General features: G+C 42.9%; 2 protein-coding genes across 4 annotated transcripts in view; both read left to right on the plus strand.

The window, feature by feature from the left end:
• The first annotated feature begins 1,213 nt into the window (after positions 1-1,213).
• LOC111954152 (solute carrier family 22 member 6-A) lies at positions 1,214-12,737 on the plus strand. Its single transcript, XM_070435831.1, has 10 exons — positions 1,214-1,885; positions 2,725-2,828; positions 3,202-3,356; positions 3,521-3,689; positions 4,128-4,263; positions 4,835-4,941; positions 5,661-5,872; positions 7,143-7,251; positions 9,906-10,118; positions 10,344-12,737. The coding sequence occupies exons 1-10, from the start codon at positions 1,484-1,486 to the stop codon at positions 10,420-10,422; spliced, it is 1,686 nt and encodes a 561-aa protein (XP_070291932.1). The 5' UTR covers positions 1,214-1,483; the 3' UTR covers positions 10,423-12,737.
• Positions 12,738-15,000: 2,263 nt separating this feature from the next.
• LOC111954280 (tyrosine-protein kinase Fyn) overlaps positions 15,001-18,901 on the plus strand; it is a 72,993-nt gene continuing 69,092 nt past the window's right edge. For all 3 annotated transcript variants that reach the window (XM_070435796.1, XM_023973877.3, XM_023973879.3), the window contains exon 1: positions 15,001-15,180. The gene's annotated coding sequence lies outside the window, so the exon portion shown is untranslated. The remainder of the gene's footprint in view (positions 15,181-18,901) is intronic.

Genomic DNA, 18,901 nt, shown 5'->3' on the forward strand with positions numbered 1-18,901 from the left:
GGTCCTGTTCTCCTCTCCAGATAAAGAAGCAATGCACCCTATGTTGCCTATTCACTACAACGCAGCCATTTACAGGATCTAATGCACCCTAGGCACACACTGGTTGAATCAATGTTGTTTCAACGTCATTTCAATGAAATTGAAAAGATCTGATGTGATTTATCAAAAGACCAATTAGTGGAAAAAATATCATGATTAGTCTCTCTGTCTAAATGCAGCATGTGTCACTTTAGACACAGGAAAACTTCACATGCTGAGTTTCACATGTGAGTCTGAAGAATATGATAATGATAGTCAGTTGCAGCTATTTCAACATCCTGACTTTAATGTCCTTTCCTAGCTGCAATGTTGTCATTCATTCATTTAATGTTGTCATTTAGGAGAGGTCATATACTGTAGATGTTTGCATTTGTGTTTTGTGTTTTGTGTATTGTCCTTGCATAGTACGAGAACCCGGAACTGGAGCCCCACACCTCTCAAAAGAATGCAGAACGTCAGTCCCTCTCTGGTTACCACTGGGTGTTCTGTTCCATTTTGATGAATGGTTGTAATTTGGGATGTCCGCTGAGAGCAATGGGCTGCAGCTCACTAAGAGAAAAGAGCGCTCGCCGTATTCAAACATGGGACACCACAGCAGGGGAAAGGATAAAATGATAAGACCGAGGAACTGGAGCCAGGATGATGGATAATTATGGAGTTGCCAGAATGCAGCTCTTTCATTGGTGTCAGGGGGACAAACCTTAATCCCTTCTTCCCATGGCATTAATCTGTTGCTTTTGTCTGGCCAGTTTAGCCAGCTCTCCACTGTTGGCATCCCTATGTCAGATGAATCATTGGATACCAGATGGAATCTGCATTTCTTTAGAACTGTATTAGTTTTCCACTGATAGTGTTTTGCAACTGTAGTGTCCCAGGAGGCAGTCAAGTGGATTTATAGCTTTCATCATTGTTACAACAACACACATACACACATATGACTTATTCCACCATTTCTGACTCTCACCATGCAAAAAAACAGAGAGATGGGGAGCAAGAGGGATATACAGTATAGAGAGATTTTAACAAATGCAGTCACTCAGCCAGCACGAAGAGCAGTTCCTCCCTCTGAGCTGAGACTCCACCCCCAGAATGTAGGGCCCTCCCTCCCCGTACAGAATGGTTATATTACCCTGCAAATGCAGTGCTTCAAGTTCACAACACTGCAGACAGCGGCGGCAGCCTGCCTGCRCTCAGGGTTCACTASACCATAGACAGGTGTGACTTMATCTGAATGAGGACTGAATGAGAATTACACAAACCAGCCTGTGTAGTTTATCCTGAGCTCTGTGAGGTGTCAGCTGCCTCTCAGTCTTCTGTTCCACTCCACTCTCAGTCCATTCAGAAGTTTAAAATCTTTGTTGGCAACTTGAGAGAGCACTGTTCTGTTTGACCTGTTGTATCTGTGATGATACATTAGGGTAGCGTCTGCATTGGAATAGCAGCTATGGAAAGAAGCATGAATTTTGACGAGATTCTTTCTCATATCGGTGGCTTTGGCAAGTTCCAAAAGATCTTGTATGTGTGGATTTGCCTCCCCCAGATCCTGCTGGCGTTCCACATGCTGATATCAGTCTTCACGGGGGCCGTCCCCCCTCATCTCTGTCGCTCCAACAACACCACCTGGGCCTTGCCCGCCAGCTCAGACGCATTCAACTTCAGCCTGGTTACGGGCCCAGACGGTGAACCTGACCTGTCCTGCTCTGCCCCTGGGGGGGTCCCTAGCACCCCGCTAGCCCAGCTGAATCACAGCACTGCCCTGGTCCTTAGCGATGAACACGTCACCGGGGTTTGTCAAGGGGGATGGGAATTCAGCAAAGAGACCTTCCACAGCACCGTGGCAACCGAGGTGAGTAAGTGGTGGTGCAGTAAAACAGACATGACGGGCAGGGCAACCTGTCTGTCTGTCTGTCTGTCTGTCTGTCTGTCTGTCTGTCTGTCTGTCTGTCTGTCTGTCTGTCTGTCTGTCTGTCTGTCTGTCTGTCTGTCTGTCTGCTGTCTGTCTGTCTGTCTGTCTGTCTGTCTGTCTGTCTGTCTGTCTCTCATCTCTCTCTCTCTCTCTCTGCAGTTTGTTATGTGGAACTCATTTTTCCCTAGGAGCATTTTTCACTACTATGTAACAGTGTAGCGGTGGGTCTCGTGCTGCTTGGGTTTGCCACGTGACGTACCCTCACACAGCGACAGTAGCCGTAGTGGAATGGTCCCAGGCAGCAGAACCTGTTATGATTTATAAACACTAGGATCAGACCTTCACTGTGAGGCACACTGTTGGAGGCTGTCTGTATGATCTATAATAACTAATATTTTCTGTCACATTCCACCCTGATTGATGTCAGAGCCCTGAAGGATATTTAGATGGAATCTGTTGAATGGCAAGGCACTCACAGGCTTCTATTGGAATCTGTTGAGAAGCAAGGTGCTCACAGGCTTCTATTGCTCAGGGGCAAAGGAGTAGGACACCACAGTCAAAATACAGTTACCGTGTTGTGCGAGTGTGAACCTTCACAGTGTAATAGGCTATGTATAGTCAGTCAAGGACAAAAGCCTGGTAACAGGGATATAGTATCATTTGAAATCTGACATTTTTATACCTGGTACATGGTTTATAAAGAATGTATGTGAAAATACAGATGGGCCTGTCAATATGATGTAGCATTTCATCTAATTTGAACCCTCTGTCCTTGACAGTGGGATCTGGTGTGTGATAATGCCAATCTGAACAACATTGGTTCCTCAATCTACATGTTTGGTCTTCTGGTCGGCGCCGTGCTGTTTGGTTCCTTAGCTGATAAGTAAGTAGAAAACAACCATGCGTCTTCCACCAGTGATACTTATGTATTTTTTATCTAATTTATAATTAGCTTGGCTCAGATAAATTGAAGAGCCTGAGGATCCATGGAACATGTATTGTAGGTAGGTCACAAACTTAATAGAAGGTCATGCTAAACAAATATAAAGAGAGAGGTCAGTCACAGTTTAGGTGAAGTAAAACTAAAATTGAGCTCAATGAACACTTTGCAGCTTGTATTGCTATGTACGTTTGCTAGTATATTTTATTTGTGTAGCTAGGATTATTCATAGAACGTACACAGACAGTCTGTACAGACTATTTCAGTACTAGTAGTGAAATAGTCTGTAGTAGCTGCTACCTCTTTCTTGTTTCAGGTTTGGACGCAGGAACATTATCCTGGTTGGTTTGACGATCCAGTCAACCTTTGGGGTTGGTGCTGCTTTTGCCCCAAATTTCTACATTTATGTCTTTCTGCGCTTTGTGGTTGGAACCACTATTTCAGCTGTCATCATGAATGCATTTGTTTTAGGTTAGTCTCTCTCTCGCTCCCTCTCACTCTCTCTCTCAAACACACCACACACATACACACACACATGAAACATTAATAACGTTTTTGACTTGTGATCTGAGAAAAAATTCAGATGATAAGGTGTTAGTTTTCTACTCTCTATACTGTTCTGTTGTTGCCCCCAGGCACAGAGTGGACAGGATCAAAGCACCGGATGCTAGCTGGGATCATCACAGACTACTTCTTTGGATTCGGCTACATCACCCTGGCAGGCCTGGCCTACCTCATCAGAGACTGGCGCAAGCTCCAGCTGGCCATCTCAGCACCAGGCTTCCTCTTCATCTTCTACATCTGGTGAGTCACTGGCTAGCTGCAGCACGCCTGTAGCCTGAAATACAAACGGAATATCACTCACTTTCAATATCTTCCGTGAAGTGAAAAGATCATTCAGTTTGGATTCCAGGCTAGCAAGCCAACTCACTAAAGGAGAAATTCAAGAGAATGTAGAGGAACTCTCTTTTTTCATCAATAATCAAAACCAGATGGGTCATTGAATGCCATTTGGGAATACCTGAAGTATATCTAAGTTGCAAAATTGTGTGCATATTACMAAATTATTTTCTTTTCTTTTTCTAATATTTTAGTACTAGTATTGGCCTATATCCTGCCTCATGACTAAATGTATCTTCATGTTTATATCTCTTGTTCCCATGGTGCCAAACTTATGCGGAGTGTCATATGTAGTTGTTTATGTGTGTGGGTCAGTTGAACACCGCTCCTCTACATTCTTAGGGTCCTACCCAAGTCGGCTCGGTGGCTAATGGCCAACCAGAGGAACGAGGAGGCCATGGATCTGATCAGGAAAGCTGCTCTGATGAACGGCAAACCCCTGCAGGAGGACATAGAGATATTGTGCAGGCTTGGTTACGCATGTGCACGCACACATACACACACACACACACACACACACACACACACACACACACACACACACACACACACACACACACACACACACACACACACACACACACAACACACACACACACACACACACACACACACACACACACACACACACACACACACAGAGAGACACAAAACTGGACTCAGGAGGACATTGAGGATCAGTTGTGTTTTCTGCTGTTGTGAAGCTAGTACAGTATCATTAACCTTGTCCCAAGGCTAATTGCTATAGAGAGAAATAGCCGGCTGGTGGACGAGATTAAGCTATCATTGATCATTATGAAATTCCAACAGCCTTGATTAAAGCACTTGCCAAACAACGTTTCTATGTACAGGCAATGTTGAGCGCAATACCGCCAAAACCTGAGCATATTAAAGTGCTTTGCATGCTATCCTCTATGCTGTGTAGGCATGCGGGACATGCAAATTATATGAGTTGCATTGGTGTGCTTTTTGCATTGATGAGGTCATTCCTTTTCTGTTTAAGCATCAGGTGAAATGCTCAGGGCTCATCTGCTCTTGTTATTTTTCAGGGGTACAACAATATGGTGAAGATGGAGGAGAGGAAAAAGGACACAGTCATTGACCTGGTCCGTACGCCAAAAATGAGGAGGAATTCATGTATCATGTTTTACCTGTGGTGAGTGTCATACCACTCCTTTCCCAGTATTCCGTGTGATGTTGGCAGTAGAACTTTGTCAGGACACATCCTGTTGTGGGGTGAACAAGAATTAATCAAATCTACTGTATCAACTACTGTTTCATTGAGATTTCTGTTTCTGCCAAACATTCATACCATTCATGTATCATCCACACTAATGATTAATTATTAACTMTTTTCATTATGGGTTGATTCCCTTGATGTGGTACGCCAATGGAGTTCTCAGAACTGTTCACTGCACAGGCTTCCTAAGGCCTCCTCAGGTCACTATGCTTGCTGTGTAAGCCATTTGAATTGCAGTGTATCACTCACTGAGGCAACACTGAAAGATTACTATTTGAATGGGAATACTTTACGTAGCTTCACAGGCACTGAGAAGTGAGTGTTAATGTAGAAAACATTGTCAATAGATATCCCTACTGTAAAATGTTGCACTATATTCCGTGTCAAATACAGTTTACAAGAGGTATATACTGTAATATTACTCTGTTAGAAAGTACCTTGATTTTGGTTCAATTATCCTGTCTGTGGCTAGAGACATTTCTGCTTCCCAGACATCTTTCCACTTTGCATGATAGGCTTATGTCAAACCAGCAGAAGGAAAGAGTCCTTGTTTCACTGCAGTGACAGCGATGTTATTAATCTTTCCCTTTCCTCACCAGTGTTTCCTCCACCATTCCATCTCTGTGTCTGTCCAGGTTTGTCAACGTGCTGGTCTACTACGGCCTGTCCCTGAACATCTCTGACTTTGGGATGAACATCTACCTGACCCAGCTGATCTTTGGCCTGGTGGAGATGCCCGCCAGGACCATCACCCTCTTTACCCTGAACCGCTCCAGGAGGATATCCCAGCTAGTCTTCCTCGCTGTGGGAGGCCTGGCCTGCCTGCTAACCATCTTCATTCCTGATGGTATGGACCATTCCATAGAAAACTCTGCTGGGTGTCAATATGGCTTTAAGACGTTTATACACATCCTGAGCTACATGACGAGTTACAGTATCCTCCTGGCCCTGAAAAGACTTCAGTTGACTTGAATTAAGTTGTTTACCAGTGTAATTAAACCATGGCAGTCCTTGAATGATGTCATAGCTGTGTAGTTTTATAGCCTTGTTTATAAGGACTTAGCTAGTAGTCAATGGAAAGTCTTTGTGGCTTGGAACTTGGCTTTTGTTCGAAACTGAAAAACTTATGCAAGCCACATTTAAATGTTATATAACTAGCTCCTTTTGTAATAACCAGTGTTTGTCACTGACGTAACCTCCTGGGTGTAGAGTTGTTATTAACTCCCACCGGGGCCCTCATGGAAGTCATGTCAGCCGTACACTTGAAGACTCTACCTTAGGTGGTTACAGTCTCCATTAAGATCTACACTACCTTAGGTGGTTACGGTCTCCAGTAGGATCTACACTACCTTAGGTGGTTACAGTCTCCATTAAGATCTACACTACCTTAGGTGGTTACGGTCTCCAGTAGGATCTACACTACCTTAGGTGGTTACGGTCTCCAGTAGGATCTACACTACCTTAGGTGGTTACGGTCTCCATTAGATCTACACTACCTTAGGTGGTTACGGTCTCCATTATGATCTACACTACCTTAGAGTGGTTACGATTCCAGTAGGATCTACACTACCTTAGGTGGTTACGGTCTCCATTATGATCTACACTACCTTAGGTGGTATCGGTATCCAGTAGGATCTACACTACCTTAGGTGGTTTCGGTATCCAGTAGGATGCTGGAGTGATTCCAGTGATGTAACCTAGAGCTTCAGATTGCTTATACACACATAGCCCAGCTATTTACCCTGTTAATCTCAAACCCATCACTTCTCTCTCCCCCCATACCCACCCCGTTTAATCTCTAACCCCATAATTTCTCTACCCCTCACACCCCCTTTTAGTTTAGCTAACCCATCACTTCTCTCACCACCTGTTTAATTCTCTAACCCATCATTTCTCTCTCACCCGTGCCCCATTTAATCTCTAACCCCATCACTTCTCCCCGCCGTTTATCTCTAACCCCATCACTTTTCTCCCCCATACACACCCATCACTTATTCCCCCATTTAATTCTCTAATTCGTTCCCATCATCTCTCTTTCCACCTTTTTCGCTCATTTAGTCTCCTCTCTTGTTAATCTCTAACCCCATCACTCCCCCCCCACACACACATATACACAGATCTCTCCATTATTAGAACTGTCCTGGCTATGGTGGGGAAGTTTGGGATCACCGCCTCCTTGTCCATCGTCTACGTCTACTCAGCAGAGGTCTTCCCTACTGTCATAAGGTGAGCGTCTGACTCAAATGGCACCCTATTCCCTATATAGTGCAATAGTTTTAACAAGAGCCCTATGGGCCCTGGTCAAAAGTATTCCTTTACATAGGTAATGGGGTGCCATTTGGGACACACAATCGGAGTGTTCTGCTAACTAATGTGGACTGCTGATGTCTGGGCAGGTTTCCATCAGGATCATTCAATAGAGCATTAGATCACAACATGAGTCTAACCATCCTTGGAGTTAATCCTCTACCTGACTCTGTCAATATCTCTGTGACCTTCATTTTGTTGTTGAGGGCTGAGACAAGGTATGTCATAAGAACGATAACGCGCCATTGTTTCATACAGTGAGCGTGTAGAAGGGGCTCCTGGGTAGTCTAGAAGACTCCAAGAGGCAAGTCGCATTCAGATTCTCCTCCTCACAGGCCATGTTCAGAGGGCCATGGTTTCACACTGTGCGTCTGGGTCAAAAGATCCCTGCGTAACGGTAGTTGCCAGGGCTCATCGGGAAGTATCTGTGCTAGTCCTTTGTTAGCATGGTTGGCTAGCCTTGCAGCTAGTTAGCCAAGTTAGCTAAAGCCTTGCAGCAATAGCTAACGAAATCTCGAGAGCTAGAGACTGACGGGTAGAAAATTWATTTGGTCGGTACTCAACACTATCGACAGGAGCTGAAATACTATGTTCTGCAGTGTTAACTTCATGGTTCGCCTGAAAACAGTTCAGTAGCAAAACAGAAATCCAGTCGCGCTGAGGAGAGCTTTAGTGAACACAGTCACTTCCACAAGGAAGAAAGGCAAGAATGACTAATTTGGCAGGCGAGTGGCTCCTTTTATAGAGGAGAGAGGCTCACCTCATTCACCATTCAACCTGTCTGTCTCGAACAGACGCTGTGTGATTGGTTTCTTCGAGCTTGTGGACATGCCCAGGTGTATCCATGGTGAGACATCAAAACAAGTATTTGAAATAGAACAGTCAGCAAAAATTATTGATACGTTAAGCTAAGTTTCGTAATACTTATTGGTTGCATTTTACATCGATAAGTAAATGTTGCSTGTGTTCTTTTTTATGTGGACACATCTTTCACCAACTAATGCCAATAACGTCTTTCCTCATTGCAATAGTCAACACTGACTCAATAGGTGTATAAAGGTCTGTTAATTCCTAACCCTAACTTTTTAACTTCTGATAAGGGCTGAAACAACTGTTGCATGAAGTCACAAGAGTATTCTGAATGGCTGCTCAGTTAAATTACCTGTCCTGATTTGTCATAGACTCTTGCTAAAAAACTTTAATGAGCAAGCCTTCCTTCATTACCTGGTCTCTGTAAATTCGTATAATATCAGCAATATTATCTGTCGAAGATGCTTGAACCTTCTTTTTTTACATTTTCAGTGGTATTGTTAAGAAGCACGCCCTCGTAAAGAAAATGTGTAATRAAAACAGGTTCAGCCCCTGGTTCGACCGTGATCTGGCAGAGTTACTCCACCTCAAGAATACCATTTGCGAAAGGCTCGGCACACAAATATTTAGACTGACTGGCTGTTGTTCAGGCAAATGAGAAATAAGTGCACTCAGGCTATCCGGAAGGCCAACGTTAGTTACTTTAATTAGCAGTTCTCTGTGGGTCTAACCTCAAGAACCTCTAACCTCAGCATCCTGGAGTCACCTCTTCACTGTATATGTTGAGACTGTTGTTTTGCGGGTGCTATTTAATGAAGCTGCCAGTTGAGGACTTGTGAGGCATCTGTTTCTCAAACTACACACTCTAATGTACTTGTCCTCTTGCTCAGTTGTGCACCGGGGCCTCCCACTCCTCTTCTATTCTGGTTAGAGCCAGTTTGCGCTGTTCTGTGAAGGGAGTAGTACACAGTGYTGTACGAGATCTTCAGTTTCTTGGCAATTTCTCGCATGGAATAGCCTTCATTTCTCAGAACAAGAACAGACTGACAAGTTTCAGAAAAAAGTTATTTGTTTCTGGCCATTTTGAGCCTGTAATCGAACCAACAAATGCTGATGCTCCAGATACTCAACTAGTCTAAAGAAGGCCACTTTTATTGCTTCTTTGATCAGAACAACAGTTTTCATCTGTGCTATGAATAACTGCAAAAGGGTTTTCTAATGATCAATTAGCCTTTTAAAATTATAAACTTGGATTAGCTAACACAACGTGCCATTGGAACACAAGAGTGATGGTTGCTGATAATGGGCCTCTGTACACCTATGTAGATATTCCATAACAAATCTRCCGTTTCCAGCTACAATAGTAATTTACAACATTAACAATGTCTACACTGTATTTCTGATCAATTTGATGTTATTTTAATGGACAAAAAAWTTGCTTTTCTTTCAAAAACAAGGACATTTCTATCCAAACTTTTGAACAGTAGTGYATATCTCACTTTCAGGAAGTGTCCTGCCCGGTGTCTAACCATTCAAACTATTCCTAACATTTAAATCAGATTCTGATGTTTCCCATGATTTGCCTAGTGTACATTTCTCTGATCCAAACAACCACAATAAGAAGGGAGGCAGCAGACTAGTTGAGCAGCTGTTTTTAATTGTTTGGAGATGTGGCGGAACGGGTCTTAATGCACATTCTTAATTACAGTACTGCGACAATGTGGAGTTATTTTGGCTGAACACGTCTCCTCTGTGCTCCACAGGCAGAGTGGAATTGGTATGGGCTCCATGTGTGCCAGGGCAGGGGGAGTCCTGGCTCCCATCATCTACCTGCTGAGGGGTGTCAGTAAGAATGCTCCCATGGTGCTGTTTGGCCTGTGTACTCTGCTAGGTGCAGCCCTCACCCTGCTGCTGCCTGAGACAGCCCACCAGCCCCTGGCTGACACCATTGAGGATGTGGAGGGATCCAGCATCAGGTCTGAATCCCATCTCTATCCATTGAAGGGGAAGACAGTGAGAAGATTCTATTACATAGTATTTCAATTGAAACCAGGAGTGAACATCTTAGCTTGGGTTAACAGCCATTTCAACCTTTCTGATTGTACTATAACTGTTATTACAGTGCTGAACTGGGGTTACCTGTAGGTTCATGTAATGTTAATAGTAATAGTAATCCAAGGATATCCGCTTGTCTCGTCTAGTGAGGAATCAGAGGAAGGGAACATGAAGCCAGCCCTCTATGAGGAATGTCCAACAAGGAACCCAGACATCATTATCTGAAGAACCAGGAGTGGGACAAGGCACCAGTCCACTGATACTTTGAGACCTGTGGTCCTGTCATCTGGAGAACATCTAAGGGAAAATACCATTCCTCCCAGGAACTCAACTGTGCGTTGTAAGATATCTGCTAAGAGTGTTTGAACAAATGTGTAGCTTGTAAAGCTATTTCCTATTTTGTACATAAGACATTGATGTCACTGAACTGACATTTTATACCATTTTATATTTAAACATTTTTCTTTTGTTTTGAAGATATGTACTATATATTGATGTTTTATAGTGACTATCAGTTCACATTTAGATTGAAGTACATTAGTAACAGTTTATTTATGCATCAAATATACATTTATCAGATTCTGTAAATACTGTCAAGGACACACCATTGTTTGGTGCCAATAGCCTTGTGCTCTTTTTATCCACATTTCTTTGATGGTGCATCCCTCTTCCTGAACTGGAACTCACTCCCATCCTGTCTGTTATCTAGTAGGTCTTCCTGAATGCCTGTCTTATCTGACTAGGCACCCCTACAGTACTGTTCATACCTAACAGGTTCACCTTAAGATGTTAGCTCAGTTTCAGCCAACGAATGCCGTACTGTTCATCATGCATTGTGATTTTGTATAAAGTGACCACACTGTGAACGAGCATAGATAACAACTTATGCAAACTATCACACATATGCAAGATGAATAGCTAAATATTTTTTTATATTTGAAGATAGAATTTTGTTTACTTGGTGGATTCTGTACTAGACATTCCTAACTCTCAAATTAGAAGTGAATGTGTTTGAAGTTGATGTTGGTCTGTGATCATGATGAGGTTTTTAAAAGTGTGCACTCTCCAGAACAGCAGGCTATAGGACAACTGCTCCACAGAATGCTTGTTAGAAAATCATGCTGAAATACTAGCCATCTGCTGGCAGCCTCCTACCAGCCAGGGTGTGAAAACAGCCACGGAATCTCAAATGCCCATGTAATGGAGTTAAGAACGTACCGTTCACTCCACAGCAAACTTGAAATGTCAAGGATGGAATAAGATATTTTCCGGTGGAACGTTGTCAAGGAGGATGGTGATGTGTGTTGCGAAGCAGAGGATCACTGGTTCAAGCCCAGTATGGGGCAGTCAGACACTGGAGGAAGCTAAGCTGTTAGCAGCACACTGACCCCCGGTACAGCCAGTGTCAGCTCCAAGATTACCCAGTTAAAGGTCTCTATAGGGTCAGCAGATGAGCTGTGGTATCTGTAAAAAGCCCTTACACAAGACAAAGATGCCCTTATTCAAGACAAAGATGGATGGACTGAATCATAAACAGTTATGATAGTGTTGCTCCAAGTTAGGAAGCCCTCTCTTCAAACATGAAGTTTACATTCCACATTTACATTACATTATTAACATTTCAGCTGAAGGCTTTCATTCTGAGTGCTTACAGTCAGTATATAAAGTATATTATAAACTGGGTGGTTCGAGCCCTGAATGCTGATTGTCTGACAGCCGTAGTATATCAGACCGTATACCACAGGTATGACAAAACATTTTTACTGCTCTAATTACGTTGGTAACCAGTTTATAATAGCAATAAGGTACCTCTGGGGTTTGTGGTATATGGCCAATATATCACGGCTAGGGGCTGTATCCAGGCACTCCTCGTTGCATTGTGCAATATGAACAGCCCTTAGCTGTGGAATATTGGCCATATATCACACCCCCTCGTGCCGTATTGCTTAACTGAACCGCAGCAGTAACACCAGAGAGACAGATCCGAGTTTGAGATCTTTCACATCGGGTGGAGAAGAATAGAAGGCTGTTGTGGTGACATGCTCTCTCTGTGGTACTTTGGGTGGATCTTATTAGTTTTATGGCAGTGAATGATTTGACAGGCATCAATTGTTCCCCTGTCATTGTAAGGCTTAGGAGAGCAAAGCCGCACATTCTTGTTTTAGATGAAATCAAATCAAATCAAATGTATTTATATAGCCCTTCGTACATCAGCTGATATCTCAAAGTGCTGTACAGAAACCCAGCCTAAAACCCCAAACAGCAAGCAATGCAAGTGTAGAAGCACGGTGGCTAGGAAAAACTCCCTAGAAAGGCCAAAACCTAGGAAGAAACCTAGAGAGGAACCAGGCTATGAGGGGTGGCCAGTCCTCTTCTGGCTGTGCCGGGTGGAGATTATAACAGAACTGGCCCAAGATGTTCAAATGTTCATAAATGACCAGCATGGTCAAATAATAATAATCACAGTAGTTATCGAGGGTGCAGCAAGTCAGAACCTCAGGAGTAAATGTCAGTTGGCTTTTTTAGCACGTCCGGTGAACAGGTCAGGTTCCATAGCCGCAGCAGAACAGTTGAAATAGGAGCAGCAGCAAGGCCAGGTGGACTGGGACAGCAAGGAGTCATCATGCCAGGTAGTCCTGACGCATGGTCCTAGCTCAGGTCCTCCGAGAGAGAGAAAGAAAGAGAGAAGAGAGAGATAGAGAGAGCATACTTAAATTCACACAGGATAAGGATAAGACAGGAGAAGTCCTCCAGATATAACAAACTGACCCTAGCCCACCGACACATTAACTACTACAGCATAGATACTGGAGGCGAGACAGGAAGGGTCAGGAGACACTGTGGCCCCATCCGATGATTACCCCCGGACAGGGCCAAACAGGAAGGATATAACCCCACCCACTTTGCCAAAGCACAGCCCCCACACCACTAGAGGGAAATATTCAACCACCAACTTACCATCCTGAGACAAGGCCGAGTATAGCCCACAAAGATCTCCGCCACGGCACAAACCAAGGGGTTTGTGATGAAACATGAAACACAGGGTTTGCCTTACAGTCATGTAACCAAACRACTGTAATAGGCCTATATGTTAAGTAACAGTAGTCAACAGGAGTCCGATGTGTTGTGTTAGTGATCACTGCCACTCTCTGGATGAAAGTGGTACTTGCTTCTTGTCTGACATCAGCTGCTGTATATGCGGTAAGTACTGTAATGGGGCACAAGCATGATGACCACAGAGATTGTGTTACAACATGTGTATTTCCTGAATCTGTAGAATCAGTACTTTTATACAAATGTATTACAAATTTACAAAATCAAAGTAAAATTGGGAAGTTATCCATGATGTGATAAAAATATATATATACTAACACATTCCATTTGTACAATATAGTTCTGTTTACACAATGTTTGCTGTGCTGTGTGTCATTTCAAAAAGGCCTATAGTCAATGTTGAGGGGCAGCACGGGCTGATAAGATGCCAGTGTTAATAGACTTGTTTTTGGGGATCAACTGCAGGTTGGTGCTGTCTGACTGACTGAGTATCTGGCACATAAATGCAGCATGGCTGTCAATGAGTCGCTGCCCATGGGACATTAGCAACAACTGGTATTTCAATTAGACTACAACAGAGGATCCCAAGAACAACTGCAAGTACCCACTGACCATCCCCCCACCACACTACAGCCAGAGAGAGCTGTTATACTGTATTTTGTCTGTGAAAGCTTTGACTAAATATTTAACGGTTGTAGTGGCATTGTCTATTGTAAAAAATTACAGAGACGCTAGTGTGAAACACGGGTACAGCTGTAGGCACACATCTCCTTAGAATATCATGCCTGCACTGACATTTGTTCTGGTACTATGCTGAGAATGTATCAACAGTGTCCTACGCTCGTTTGTCATTTTTTAAAGGTACATTTACAGTGTGGAATTACAGTGAAGTGAAATTATTAGGAGTATGCACAGCCATTTCTTCATTCCACTAGGACTATGCAATTACTTCCCAGAGCTCTGTTTCTAGAGTATAGACCCGAGTGCCTATTTCATTGGCATCAAATTGAAAAACAGACGTTTCATAAGTGTGACTATGTTTCCATATCTGATCTCACTGATATTTGAATAATCCAGATCTAATTTCCTGAATTCTATGAAGGTATAATGAGAGATAACTAGAGAGCAGTTTGAGTAATACGAACTGGTATTTGTTGGCAGCAGAGGGCGCCCCAACGCAATGATTATTAGAGCGCAGTGTCAACGCGAGAAATCATTAATTGAATTCCAAAATCTTTGATTCAATCGCACTGATGATGATGATGATGATCTTCACAAAACTTTCTCCCACAATACAATGTACACATTTTCAGTGTATTGAGCAGTTATTTTTCTATTAGGCTATCGTCTCAACTATAGAAGTATCTAACATGTGGTATTCGTGTAGGCATGTATGTTAATTGCGCGCACACTTTTCTAAAGAACTGATGCAGTTGTCAATTAAAACGTCAAATTTTTCCATCCCTATCATGTGAAGTAGGCCTACTTCATCCCTCCGTCTATTGATGAACATTCATTATGGGCAGCCATGTCTTGACCTAGTCTAGACCCMAAATTAATCTCATGTCATGGAAATACCTCTAACGCAATAGTCTCGCAACCTCAATAATGTTCAAAATGCCTAGCTTACTGACTTTATGGCTACCGAACCTGTTTACGATCCGCTGTTCCTCACTACTAGTAGCATTCTCCCATTCTATTGGCTGGTGGTGTTGTCAATCACTCCACTGGTCCCGTTAGTTTCATTGTGGCCCTGTAAAGACAACGCCATCATACCCCATACTCAGCAGCTATAGCGAGTGGGGCAGCTCGAATATCATACAGGATTTATGTAGGCTATTAGGTTATTATTGTCACAAAAACATCAAGCGTCTGATCTTCAACTGCAATGGAATACATTCGTCCGGTTAATTAGACGCCTTCGAATCGGTAAGGAACCATTTGTCCTTACTATCCTGTTTCTGTGTAATCGCACCTATACCAATGCGAAATGAATTACTTAGATTTTATCTTTATTGGATGGCATAATGGATTTAATTAGTGTGTTCTTATGGATAACGCATTTGCTCTCATGTCTGTAGGGTAGCTGAGATGTTACAAAGCATMTTTTTCATACATATCTTTATAGACTGCCTTTGCCATGAGAACAGACCAATTGCATTGGCCAATTACAAGTATCCTGGCCTCGATCCTCGAACGCCGTTATGTCATGTGTAGGCCTATTCATTAGAAATAAAATCTATGTGCTGTGTCTGCAAAAACATTCAACCTTCTTGAGTGCCTTGTCGCATTCAGAGGCTTGGTGAATTTGTTTACCATGATATAGTAGTGATAACCCTCTCCGTCAACATGCTATCTCATTCATTCTTAAAAGATGGCATCATGATGAGGGATTCAATGTAGCAAATGCTCCTACACTTAGAAAAGGTGCTATCTAGAACCTAAAGGGGTGCTTCGTCTGTCCCCATGGGAGAACACATCCACAGAAGGTTCTACATGGAACCCAAAATAACCCTTTTGGAACACATTTTTCTAAGAGTATTATGTAGGGTAGGCTATATAGATTTTTGTTGATTGGTTTCTATTGATTTCTATTTTATATGGCGGAGGTTTATATTCAACCAGTCAACAAGCTTCCAATAACTTGGTTGTGAAGACCATGATCATATGCTCCTAATGTATGCCAACTTGTATTCCTTCCTTTACTATGTGTTCATCACGGCATTTGTTGATGACCTACTTTTTCCATTGCCTTAAGTCAGAAATATGAAATCAAATAAATGGTATTTGTCACATGCACCGAATACAACAGGTGTAGACCTTACAGTGAAATGCTTACTTACAAGCCCTTAACCAACAATGCAGTTTTAAGGAAAATACCTTAAAAAAAGAAATAATGTAACAAATAATTAAAGAGCAGCAGTAAAATAACAATAGCGAGGCTATATACAGGGAGTACCAGTACAGAGTCAATGTGCGGGGGCACCGGTTAGTAGAAGTAATTGAGGTAATATATACATGTAGGTAGAGTTATTAAAGTGACTTATGCATAGAAAATAACAGAGAGTAGCAGCAGCATAAAAGAGGGGGTGGGAATGCGAGTAGTCTGGGTAGCCATTTCATTAGATGTTCAGTAGTCTTATGGCTTGGGGGTAGAAGCTGTTTAGAAGCCTCTTGGACCTAGACTTGGCGCTCCGGTACCGCTTGCCGTGCGGTAGCAGAGAGAGCAGTCTATGACTAGGGTGGCTGGAGTCTTTGACAATTTTTAGGGCCTTCCTCTGACACCGCCTGGTATAGAGGTCCTGGATGGCAGGAAGCTTGGCCCCAGTGATGTAGTGCCTTGTGGTCGGAGGCCGAGCAGTTGCCATAGCAGGCAGTGATGCAACCAGTCCGGATGCTCTCGATGGTGCTGCTATAGAACCTTTTAAGGAACAGTCATTCAGAATAACACTGCTATTTGTGTTTATTTCAAATCATCTTAATTACATCAAGTGAGTTGGATAACCTACTCAAATAGATACTCCTGAGAATATGCAGTATTTGAGAATAAACCAACCCATTGTTGTGAAATTGGTTGCCACGTTCCTTTGATAATTGGGGTAAATTGCGCTGGTTGACCTTCACATCCTTCAATACAATACTAGTTATCCTTCCCAAAATCTACTCGTGCTGAATGCACATGCTCTTTTTCCTCTGTGCAGGTCAGAAAAATACTAACTGGTTGTTATTACATAGGTCTATACATTATCATTGTTGCATTATGCTTACTGTCCCAAATAGGAGTACAGAGAGCATGTCTAAGGATTTGTCTTAGGAAACGCATGTTTACCGAGTTCCAAACTACCTCTGGAAGCGACATCAGCACAGGAGCTGTTCTTCGGGAGCTTCATGAAATGGGTTTCCATGTCCAAGCAGCCGCACACAAGCCTAAGATCAACATGCGCAATGCCAAGCGTCAGTTGGAGTGGTGTAAAGCTCGCCTTTATTGGACTCTGGAGTAGTGGAAACGCATTCTCTGGAGTGAAAAGAATCACACTTCATCATCTGGCAGTCCGACGGACGAATCTGGGTTAGGCAGATGCCAGGAGAACGATACCTGCCCCAATGCATAGTGCCAACTGTAAAGTTTGGTGGCGGAGGAATAATGGTCTGGGGCTGTTTTTCATGGTTCGGGCTAGGCCCCTTAGTTCCAGTGAAGCATACAATGACATTCTAGACAATTCTGTGCTTCCAACTTTGTGGAAACAGTTTGGGGAAGGCCCTTTCCTGTTTCAGCATGACAATTCCCCCGTGTAAAAGCGAGGTCCTTACAGAAATGGTTTGTTGAGATCAGTGTGGAAGAACTTGACTGGCCTGCACAGAGCCCTGACCTCAACCCCATCGAACAACTTTGGTATGAATCTTCCCCGCAGAAATGTTCCAACATCTAGTGGAAAGCCTTCCCAGAAGAGTGGAGGCTGTTATAGCAGGAAAGGGTGGACCAACTCCATATTAATGACCATGATTTGTGAATGAGATGTTCGACGAACAGGTGTCCACATACTTTTGGCCATGTGGTGTATATTTGGTACATTTCCTTTATACCCTGTAGGAAAGTTTGGTCAAAAACAGGTCAGAAATGTTTTCTGTTTTTCTTTTTGTGTATTTTATTGCACAATGCAAGTTTTCTTGATGTAGGTTACTGGTTTGAATAGAGAGTTTTCCGGTACATAGCTGATGCCGGTACTATCTTGTCTATCTTGGTTTCCTCTTCAAGTTGCTTACTGCTTCACCAACATCCTGCACTTGGGCTTCATATCATATTTGCTTGCTCTTTATTATTGATGTGAATAACTCTCACAAATAGAAAAGGTGCAATTTGTGATCGTTTTCTTCTCCTATAGCTAAGAATATTAAGACATCGGTGTCACGCCCTGACCATAGAGATCCCTTGGTTCTCTATGGTGTTGTAGGTCAGGGCGTGACTAGGGGGGTGTTCTAGTTTTTTCCTATTTCTATGTTGGTGTACTTGGTATGGTTCCCAATTAGAGGCAGCTGATTATCGTTGTCTCTAATTGGGGCTCATACTTAAGTTCTCCATTGTTCCCACCTGGGTTGTGGGATATTGTTTGTGTTTGTGCTGGTTGCACCACGTAAGTCACGTTTTGTTGCTTGTTTTTGTTTGAAAGTTTCACTTAAATAAAAGATGTGGAACTCAACACACGCTGCGCCTTGGTCCGTCTCTTTCAACAACCATGACAATCGGCCTAGGCTTGTACTGTTATTCATATTTTCCGTTGCTTTTTGACCAATGACTCGGAATGGCAGTGAAACTTGCTGATTCGACTTACTGTAAGTCTTTCACAGAAAAGTTGCTTGTATTACAGTTGCAGAATTATGGGCCAGTAATGTTGATTTCATGTATCAGGTATGGCTGCATAGTATGATTGTTTGGTGTGAAAAGATGTTTGCAAAAAGCTCCTGCAGTTTTTGTAGGATCCACAAAGGTAACCTTGACAACCACAGAAAGCCCTGGTCATCCTGAAGTATAATCTTCCATAGAAGCCACATAAATACGCAAACTCAACATGGTTCACAACGTTACGGGTTACGGTCCATGTACGGTCTTGTTCTAATTGTTTAGTCCTTGAGGAAGTGCATGAATAGTTTA

The sequence above is a fragment of the Salvelinus sp. IW2-2015 genome, linkage group LG28 (genome assembly GCF_002910315.2).
Source record: "Salvelinus sp. IW2-2015 linkage group LG28, ASM291031v2, whole genome shotgun sequence".
Classification (NCBI taxonomy): Eukaryota; Metazoa; Chordata; class Actinopteri; order Salmoniformes; family Salmonidae; genus Salvelinus; species Salvelinus sp. IW2-2015.

Excerpts from the sequence above, each read along its gene's own strand:
- LOC111954152 (XM_070435831.1), top strand. The coding sequence starts at position 1,484 with ATGGAAAGAAGCATGAATTTTGACGAGATTCTTTCTCATATCGGTGGC. Across the intron at positions 1,886-2,724 it reads ACAGCACCGTGGCAACCGAG|TGGGATCTGGTGTGTGATAA; the intron begins GTGAGTAAGTGG and ends TGTCCTTGACAG. Across the intron at positions 5,873-7,142 it reads AACCATCTTCATTCCTGATG|ATCTCTCCATTATTAGAACT; the intron begins GTATGGACCATT and ends ACATATACACAG.